Source organism: Sapajus apella, unplaced genomic scaffold (genome assembly GCF_009761245.1).
Source record: "Sapajus apella isolate SASKATOON/1434 unplaced genomic scaffold, GSC_monkey_1.0 scaffold90, whole genome shotgun sequence".
NCBI lineage: Eukaryota > Metazoa > Chordata > Mammalia > Primates > Cebidae > Sapajus > Sapajus apella.
Genome location: NW_022437030.1, coordinates 3,802,720 through 3,812,526, shown reverse-complemented (window position 1 = coordinate 3,812,526; position 9,807 = coordinate 3,802,720). Strand labels below are relative to the sequence as shown.

At 56.6% G+C, this 9,807-nt stretch overlaps 1 protein-coding gene across 2 annotated transcripts in view; it reads right to left on the bottom strand.

Moving 5' to 3' along the window:
- NKD1 (NKD inhibitor of WNT signaling pathway 1) overlaps positions 1–9,807 on the bottom strand; it is an 87,306-nt gene that overhangs the window by 4,920 nt on the left and 72,579 nt on the right. For both annotated transcript variants that reach the window (XM_032255690.1, XM_032255691.1), the window contains 3 exons: positions 6,426–6,521; positions 1,791–1,938; positions 1,018–1,102 (listed from right to left, as the gene is read on the bottom strand). In XM_032255690.1, coding sequence (XP_032111581.1) covers positions 1,018–1,102; positions 1,791–1,938; positions 6,426–6,521 — 329 coding nt within the window. The remainder of the gene's footprint in view (positions 1–1,017; positions 1,103–1,790; positions 1,939–6,425; positions 6,522–9,807) is intronic.

The window sequence follows — 9,807 nt, the reverse complement described above, 5'->3', positions numbered from 1 at the left end:
TGTGTGTGTGTGTGTGTGTGTGTGTGTGTGTGTGTGTGTGTGTGTGTATGTGCGTGTGCGCGTGCGTATGTGTGTGTGTGCGTATGTGTGTGTGTGCGTGTGTGTGCGCACATGCATGTGTGTGTGACTAAGACAGTGTGTATGGAGGGGTGGGGAGAGATGCTGTCAGAGGCTCTTTTTTTCCCTGCAGGGCTTGGGGCTCCCCAGCCCTCTCCTCCAAGGACCTCTGCGAGCTGCTCCCATCCTGGTTCCTTCCCACACACCACAGCACCACCTTCCCCCAGGATCTCCAGCCAGCCTGGGTCCCTCTGATTCTCAGCCCTGTCCCCACATCTGGCTGTGACCCTGCTTGAGCTATGTTTTTTCTTTCCCCTAAGCGAGTACTAATTCCGCTCCAGTCATTCCCTTACCGTTTGCACGCTAGAGGTTAACACAGCTTCATGCCCGCCATGTTACTGTTGTTTACTCAATGCCTTTTCTTTAAATGATCTCTTTCCTTTCCTCCCTTCCTCCCTTGCAGTTGAAGAAATAACAGGTGAAAGGTAACTGCAGCCTAATAATTCCTTATCCACAATTCTGAAATCCAAAAAGCCTGAAAACGAAGACTTTTCATAACCCACGTGGAAGCCAAGCCCACCCTAAAGGGATGGGAAGGTGTTTAAGGTGTTTATCTCACTTAGTGTGAATATCCAATCATCTCCCAGCAGAAACAGCAATGCTTCAGAGCCTGATGCGCCACTGGGAGCCCTGCCAAAGCCCAGCAAATGCTCGACTCCACTCCTGTCTGTCCAAGGTGTGTTGCATAAAAGGATGTAGTTATTTGTTAAGGTTTTTGTTTGATTTATGACTCTGCATCAAAAGTGTTGGCTCCCTGAAGAGAACACAGACCACAGCCAAACTTCCTGCTCTGAGTCCTCCATATCCAGGTACACAGCCGGAGGACTCAGGCTGTGTACATCCAGATCCAGGTACACAGCCGGTGCTCAACATATGCTCACGTGCACCATGTCCACGTACCTGAGTGGGGCTCGCTGCTTCTTCTCCCAGCTCCGCAGCTCCTCAGCGGGCTTGGTCTCTGCTCGGGGCCTCGTGCTCTGCAGGTCTGAGTCCGGCCGAGAAGCACAAGGGACACCAGGTGAGCTGCCTGTTCCCACCCTGCCCGGGGGCTGCCTGATATGCAGCTGCTTTGCAAGGCCACTGTGAGAGGGTTCCCCGAGCTGGGGCTAAATAAAGAGCTCTCATAGCTATCTGCCCAGGTCATGTCCCCATCTAGCCTCACCTCCTCCTCAGACTCCCCCTCCAGCCTCACCTCCTCCCCCTCCAGCCTCATCTCCTCCCGGCTGGCCTCACCTCTTCCCCCACCAGCCTCACCTCCTACCAGCTGGCCTCACCTCCTCCCGGCTGGCCTCACCTCCTCCACCTCCAGCCTCACCTCCTCCCGGCTGGCCTCACCTCCTCCCCCACCAGCCTCACCTCCTCCCCAGACTCCCCCTCCAACCTCACCTCCTCCCGGCTGGCCTCAAGGCTTGCAGATGCCATGCTGCCCACAACACCAGCATTTGCTCCAGCTGCATGGCTCTGCCTATGCAAGGCCTCTAACCCGGAATCCCTTCCCTCCTCTTCCCACCCTTCCTCCTACCACTTCAAGGACCCTTTTGAACCCCACCTGTCCACAAAGCAGCTGCCCCAGAAAGCCCACAGGGAGGGAGCTGGCCCTTCCAGGCAGGGGCTGGTCCTTCCTGAGAGATGGGAGGACCTTGTTTCCCAGGCTCAGCCCTGCAGCCCCTCACCGGCCTGATTGACAAGGACGCTCCTCTTGCTCTGGCTGCCATCGGGGGCCACAGTGAGCTTCACCCGCAGCATCTTGCTCGATGTTGGGGAGTGGTTGACGGAGGAGTCCACCACCTCATAGATGGTGTGCAGCAAGCTGGTGATGTCCTGAATGGGAGGGAAGCGGAAACCCATGCGGGGTTGCAGTCACAGGGTCTTGAAAATAGAAACTAGAGGGCCTGGTGGCTGCTGCAGGCCTGAATCCCTCCGGCTGCCCCATAGCAGAGCCTAAGGCAAAAACCTGGATGTCTGAGGTTCATTTGGGAGGAGATCCTAGGAAGCAGAAGTGAGGGAGCAGGGAGAGAGAAGAGGAAAAACCCGCAAGAGAAAAGAAAAAGAGCAGGTTACAGCCAGGGGCAACTGGGGCTCAGTCGCACTTGGGCCCTTGAGGGAGACTGTAGAGTCCATCTTGGAACAGCCTCATTCAGACAGAGGGGGGGTTAGGAATGGACTCTCGTTCCTCACTGCCTGAGAGCTCCCCAAGGATGCTACATTCCCTGTATTTTGGATTTTTGTTTGAGATGCGTTCTCACTCTGTCACCCAGGTGGGAATGCAGGGGTGTGATCATGGCTCACTGAAGCCTCAAACTCCCGGTCTCAAGTGATTCTCCTGCCTCAGCCTCCCTAAGTGCTGGGATTACAGGCATGAGCCATAAGCCACTGTGCCCCACCCTCCCTTGTGCTTTTGGGCTCCCCTGCAAGGGCCAAGCCAGCTCCCTGTACCTGAGAAGGCTCTTACAGTGGGCACCATCTACCATGGCAGCAGGTGAACTTCGAGGTAGGCCCAGGGAAAACTAGGTGGGGACATCAACAGCATCTGCTTCGGGTTTGAAATGAAAAATGGAAAGGGAGGCGTGTCCCTGCTATGGGCTGAATTGTGGCTCCCCATTCACCTGCAAGTCCATAGGTTGAAGCCCTAAATCCCACTGTGACTGTATTTGGAGGAAGGAGATAATTAGGCTTAAACGAGGTCATGAAGGTGGGATTGTGATAGGATCAGGGCCCTTAGAAGGAGAGGAGAGGCTAGGGATATGGCTCACACCTGAATTCCCAGCACTTTGGGAGGCTAAGGTGGGAGGATCACTTCAGCCCAGAAGTTCAAGACCAGCCTAGGCAACATAACATTCTCTACAAAAATTTTTTTGAAAAATAGGCATGTGTGGTGGTGCACAGCTGTAGTCCCAGCTACTTGGGAGGCTGAGGTGGGAGAATCACTTGAGCTTAGAAGTTTGAGGCTGCAGTTAGCCATGAGAGTACCACTGCACTCCAGCCTGGGCAACAGTGCAAGATTCCATCTCTTGTAAAAAAAAAAAAAAAAAAAAAAAAAAGGAAGAGACACCAGAAGAAGTCTCTCTCTCTACCACATGAGGACACAGTGAGAAGGTGGCCGTCTGCAAGCCAGGAAGCGAGCCCTCAACAGGAACTGAAGCAGGTGGCACCTTGGAGGACTTCCAGCCTTCAGAACTGTGAGGAACAAATTTCTGCTCTCTAAGCCACCCAGTCTGTGGTATTTTGTTATGGCAACTTGAGTTGGCTGAGACCGTCCTAAAAGACAAACTAATCTGTGAGAACTTGACTGAATCTTATCTCCTCTCTGAGCCTCAAGTACCCCTCAACCAGAACAGGGGTGTCTACACAATGTTCCCTGGGTGTCCCACAGCCCTTCTAATTGGGGCTGGAGGGCACGGATTCCCCTCACTAGGCCCTTTCTTTCTGGGTACCTGCTGCGGTCACTTGTCTGGTGGCGGTGAGGGGGTAACGTCCTGCTTTAAATGGCATTGGAAACCTCTGGAGAAGACACTGTTTCTCTATCGATCAGGCCCATCCGTGGTCAGTTACCTGCCCCACCATCCTCCACCTCCTGCCTATAAGTCCCGCAGGCTGAAGTGGCTGAGGCAACCCCAGCGCAGCCCCAGCCAGGCATGGGTGGGTGGGTGGCCCAACATGGTAGGGGTGACAGAGGTGCTGGCCCTGTCCTAGGAGGTGCAGCCACACAGCTCAGCTGACCTGCCCTTTAACAATGCAGGGGGAGGGGGGAGTCACACAGAAAAGCCAGAAATCCAGGATTTTCTGTTACATCTTCAGAATCACTGATATTGGCAACTGACATTTAACAAAACCCTTTGGGGGACCAGAGCAGAGCATCTGGGGGCCAGACTGGAATTGTGGGAGCCACCAGTTTGAGACCCAGGCTCCAGGCACTCCCTATCTGGCTTGCTCAGCGATCCCACCTCTTCCTGCGAGGCCCGCAGAGGGCTCTCCTTCCTCCTTTCCTTCCCTCCGGCTTCTCCGTAAGGCCCTGTTTGCTCACTCTGTCTATCTTGGGCAGCCCATGACGGAGGCTTCATTACACAGATGAGGCGGCTGAGGGTCACTCACTTCATCCCCCAGATTTCTGATACCTTAGAGGACCTGGGGCCCTGGTGTGTGATCAGGGTTGAGGGTCCCAGCAGACTGAGGGTCTCGGAGCCTGTGTGCTTTGGCAATTCTAGGTTGAAAATCAACCCCACTGACTACACAGGGCCAGACACCCAGCAATCAGTGTGCTCAGTATTTCCCACATGAACAAACGCCTGAAGGAGAAGCAGGTACTTCTTTCTGAGTGGAAAGCTGGCCCACACCCGGGCTCCGGGCTGCAGATGCCGTGAGGTGGGAGCCCATCTGCCCTGGCACTCAGAAGGTGTGGAGAGGAACCGTATTTACAGCCAGATTTGAGGAATGGCATCAGGGCTAAAAATGGACCAGGGAGACACCAGGCGGTCCTCCCTCCACTCAAAACCACCCCCTGGCTCCTCAGCAGGAAGAAGACATGACCCAGGGAACGCTTTCCCCAGGGCCAGGCCTCCCTCTCATTCCCAAGGCAGCGAAGGAGGGTGCAGGTTGAAGCTGTCAGCAGTCATCTTGCTGCTGCCAAGGGGAGAGTCTGCCTCACAAGAAGGGAAATGGAGCTGAGGAAATAGAGCCGTGATGAATACTAGTCCTGAAGCCACTGAGCCTCTGGGTCAAGCCATGCCTGAAGTCAGACCCCAAACCAAATTTCAGTTACATGAGCCAATCTAATCTATTCCTTTTTTTTTTTTTTTTTTTTTTTTGGATACAGCAGTTGTAGCATGTATTCTGTCACTTATATGTCAAAGAGTCCTGAGTACTTAAAAGTCACAACTTCCTCCTCCAGCCTGTTGGAACAGCCCCTAAACCACAGCCTGAGGAGGAGGTGACCTTGTTAACACAGAACTCCCATCTGGCAGCATAAAGGTGAATTTCTCCTGCACTATCACAGGGAAGAAAACACTCTGCCAGGGCCCGGGATGAGGAGAGCAGGCAACAAAGCCTCAATCCTTTCTGGAAACAGGAGGCATGCTGGACAAGAAGCAGGAGGAGCCCAGGCGTGTCATCCTGGGCCGACGTGCAGACACACGCAACCTCAGACCTGTAACAGGTCCCACACCTGCAGATGGGGGCCTCTCGGGGAGGGAGAGGTCGTCAGAGAGGGACAGGGAGGAAAAGGGATGAGGAAGCAGAAGGAAGGATACCAACCCCCCAGCAGTGCCCTCAGGACCTGAAATCAAATCCAGGTTGCCTGCCAGAAGACTGGCCCTGCCGGGTCCCCAGTCACAGCTGTCTCTCCTGCCGACCGGCCACCACAGCTGTCTCCTTCAGTTCCTTAAACACCCTGAGCCCCTGGCCTCGGTCTGCCCAGGAGCCCCCAAGGCTGTGCATGCCGTGTGGCTCAGCTCCCTTGCCGTCTCCTCCAGGAGGCCTCCCCTGGACCCTCCAGCCAGTCTCTGTCACAACACCCTGTTTATTTTTTTCACTGAACACATCGCCGCTCAGTTATCGTACAGCTGTTTGGATCTGCCTTTTGTCAGGATGTCAAAGCCCCAGGGTGAGGAGCTTGTCTGTGTGGTTCCCTGCTGTATCCTTGTGCTTAGTACCTAGGACCCTGTAGATGCACACACTCGTGCTCAGTGTGCAAAGACACAGGCAGGAAGGAGGCAGCTGCGGGAGGAGGGCCCTGAAGAGGGAGCAGCCTGCGGAGGGACGAGGAAGAAGGGGTTTGGGGTGAGGCCATGACCAGAGCTGTGACCGCAGAGCTGCTGGCGGGCCCTCAGCACTGGCGGTGCTCATTCCTGTAGCCTAAAGCGAGGTGCGGTGTGGCCTCTGTGTGCACCCACCGCCAAGCTCCTGGGCAGCATGGCTGAGTGAGGGAGGTAGCCTGCGGTGGTCCCAGCCCTGTCCCCCCAAGCTCTGGGAATGTGGAAAGAAGCAGGACAGGACTCAGTTGAGGCCTGGGGTCTTTCTCTCGGGAGGCCCTGGGGCTCTGTACCTGCCCCCGCTCCTTCTCCAGGAGGAGCAGCGCCTAAGCTGAGGGCAGGGGAGCTGCCCTCCCTCCCTGTCCTCTCTTCGCACTTGCCAGCAGCTCTGGGATACCCCTCCCAATCTCACGGGCACTCCCAGCAACTCCCCGGCTGTTACAGCCTTCCCTGAGGGGCAGGACCGATGCAGGGGTGAGAAGAGGCAGTGGCGGGGAGCTGTGCCCAGGCCCTGTGTCCACGGGCATGATACATGGCAAGAGGCCAGGCAGGTGCACTCACCTCTCGGGTGACCTTGCCATTGTTGTCAAAGTCGTACAGGGTGAAGGTCCACTCCTGCCGGCTGTCCTCCTCCACGGACACGTCACACTGGAGCTCCTGGATGCAGAGAGATGGGCGGGGCTGGTCCCCTATCTGTGGCAATGCTGACTGGGTGGTGGAGGTATGAGCCCAGAGGCCAGGCCAAGGGGCAGCCACCTGCCCTCTGCTCTCCCCAGACCTGGAGTGGACAGGGAGTACCTTGGCCAAGACAGAACTGGCCCAGGAAGGCAGCCAGGGGCTGGGCAGGGGTAGTTTGGCCCGGGGAGGGACGCCTGCAGGGGTGCCTGGCAGTCTGTGGGTCTTCAAAGACAAAGGAAACTCAGGGCAGTCTGAGAAGAGGCTCTGTGGCCTCAGAAAAGCTGAATTTGCACCAAGGGCAAGAAGCAACTAGAAGGCAAAGGAGCGGCAACTTGGAAGCTCCAGCCGGACCCCGGGGTAGGTGAGCACGTGCATGAGGGGCTCGGATGTTGGTCAGGCCCGGCCCCAGCCCCTACAAGGCCCTCCACAGCTGTGTGACCCTGGCCATGTCGCTGCCCTCCACTGTGCCTCAGTTTCTCCTGGTATAAATTGTGGAAAACGACGGACTCTCTCCGATAAGTTTGCTGGGAAGATGACATGGCCCCCAACACGCCCTCAGCCTGGCTGTTTCCCTGCAGCTGTGGTGGGGACAGTGCCTGACCTCCCGCCTCAGGTGCCCTTTTCTGTCTCAGGGCAGCCCTGAAGAGTCTCAGAAGGAATGCCCAGAGGAGACCAAACAAGGGAGGGACAGGAGGCAGTGGAAATGCCAAACCTCCTCACCCCTCCGTGGGACACATCTGAGCGCATGCTTACATGGGTCCTAGGAGGTTCTCCAGCTGGCAGAGCCCACGAGCAAACCCAGCCTTCGCTGGCTTCCCTCTTTCTTCACACCTGCACCGCGGGACCGCCTCCCCTATACACTGCCTGCTCCCAGGGCCATGTGGCCAGGTCTGCTTAGGAGAACGGAAACAGGAAGTGGAGTATACATGCTGGGGTCATTTACACCTGTGCTTGGAGCACTGCCTGGCACATAGAAAAGCTCAATCCATGGTAGTAGCTGTTAATTCTGCTGTAATGATAAACAGTCATTGAAATAATTATTTCAATCAATAATCAATGAAACAATCATTTCATTACTATTATTTTCAGCAACCTAAAGTGTCTGACCCCAGGGAATGTGAGCTGGGAAAGGGTGAGCTCGTCGCCGGAAGGCTGAGCACAGAGGCTAGCTGAGCGTCAGATGGACAGTCCTAGGGAGCATGCTGTTCAGCAGGAAAAGGTTCCACGAGTGGCCTTTCAGATCCACAAGATTTATGGAAACAAGACCATGCTGCTCCATGGCTTGCCAAACTCCACCTCTCCTTCCACCATCAGGAAGGTGGCACCAGGCTGGCCTGGCAGGAGGAAGAAGAGCGGAAGACACCTGCCTGTGGACGCTAGGGGAGTGAGCCCCAGCACGGTGTCCTGGTCCCGGCTGCAGCAGCTCCAAGCTGTTTCCCTCCAGCAATTCTTGGGCTCCCACGCTGAGTTCAAAGCCAACCTTGCCTAGGCCACACCCATCTGATACCTGCCAAGGGCCCTCGCTGCTCTCCGAGGCACTGTTTCATGCGCCATGACATACATGCCTGCATACTCACACCTACACACACACACATACACACACACACCTACACAGGCACACCCCTATACGTGCGCACCCTACACACACATGCCTGTACACACACACACACACACACACACACACACACACACACACACAGATACGTAGCATTTGGCTGTTTCAACGACACTTTGGGCCTGAGCTTCAGAAACATGAGTTGAGTAACTATGGCCACCTGCCCCACCTGTCAGATGCAGGTCTCCCAGGCCTCCCCACACTCCACGGGGCTTCTCAGGCGAGTCCTGCCCGTGGCCCACAGCTCCTGCTCCTCCAGAAGCAAGCACACTTGGGCTTCTAGGGAGGCAGGATGCCTGGGCCTGGGCTTCCTTCTGCCGCTGAGTTCGGCCCTGGAATTTGCCAAGCCCCCAGAAGACCCTACAAGGACCCGGGTGGGCTCAGGACGGGACTGGGTTCCAGGAAGAAGCTGGCAGCCCTAACTCCTCCTAGACGCTGCCTGTCCTCCCCAGGCAAGGCTTCAAGCCTCCTGGAGGCTGGAGAACACGCTGCGTGGTGTGGGCTGTGCAGGATAGTGGGGCATGGCGGGGAGATGACACTGGAAAGGGGGTAAGATCAGTCACCAGGGTCCCTGCACACAGGCCATCTCCTTCATGCCACACCATCCAGCACAGGCCACACCACGCCACTCACTGCCCCCACACAGCACGCTGGGACTTCAGCCCCAGGCCTTTGCTCCTGCAGTCCCCTCTGCCAGAAAGGCCCTTCTCACACCAAAGGCTCCTCTGTGCGCCTCTCTCCCAACTCCTCCCCCTACGCTCTGAGCCTCACCCACCTCCTCAACCTCCATCCACAGCCTTGGCTCCCTCCTCCAGGCACTGCACAGAGCCTGGAGATGCCAAGTGTCCGTTCCCCCACACCCCACTGCCTGACCCCACCCCAGGCTCCCGGACCTCATCACATCACCAACTGTACAGCCATTGGGTCCAGGGCACTCAACTGTCCCCTTGTCACACTGTGCACTCCTTGAGGGCAGGAACCACACCCAGTCTAAGCTGGGTCCCCTGGCAATTAGCCGGTACTAATCAACATTGGTCAGGAAGAGGGACATCCTCTTAAGCACTTTAGACGCATGAACTCATGATGCTGACCACAGCCCAATGTGACAGACATCACTACTACCCCCATCTTACAGGCGAGGCACGTGAGGCCATTGAGACTTGAGGGAACCGGCCCCAAAGTCACACAGCTACTAAGTGTACAGCCAGGATTTGGACCCAGGCCTGCTGACTCTAGAGCTATGCCCTGGTGGTCTCAGGAAGGCAGAGGGAAGGAGGGAGGGAGCAAGGAGGGCAGAGCAGCGGCGAGTTCCATGCAGCGGGCCTGGGCCTGGCTCTCAGTGCCAGGGACTGTGTTGAATGCGCAGGAGCGTGCTACACTGTCAGGTGGTGGGGAACAGACAGACTGTGAGCTCTGGGAGGCACATCCCTGGTGTTGACCACATGGGGAAGCTGAGGCCCTGCGAGCATCAGGGGCCTGCCTGTGCCTCCTGCTCGTCCATCCCACCTGAGAGCCCCCACAGGCTCCCCAGAACAGCCTCAAGAGTTGAAAGGGAAGTTTTCACCAAGGAAACTGAGGCCCAGAGAGGCGATAGCAGCAGCAGGGCCAGAGTCCTGCCTCCCTCAACCATTCTCATGCCCCCTCCCAGGC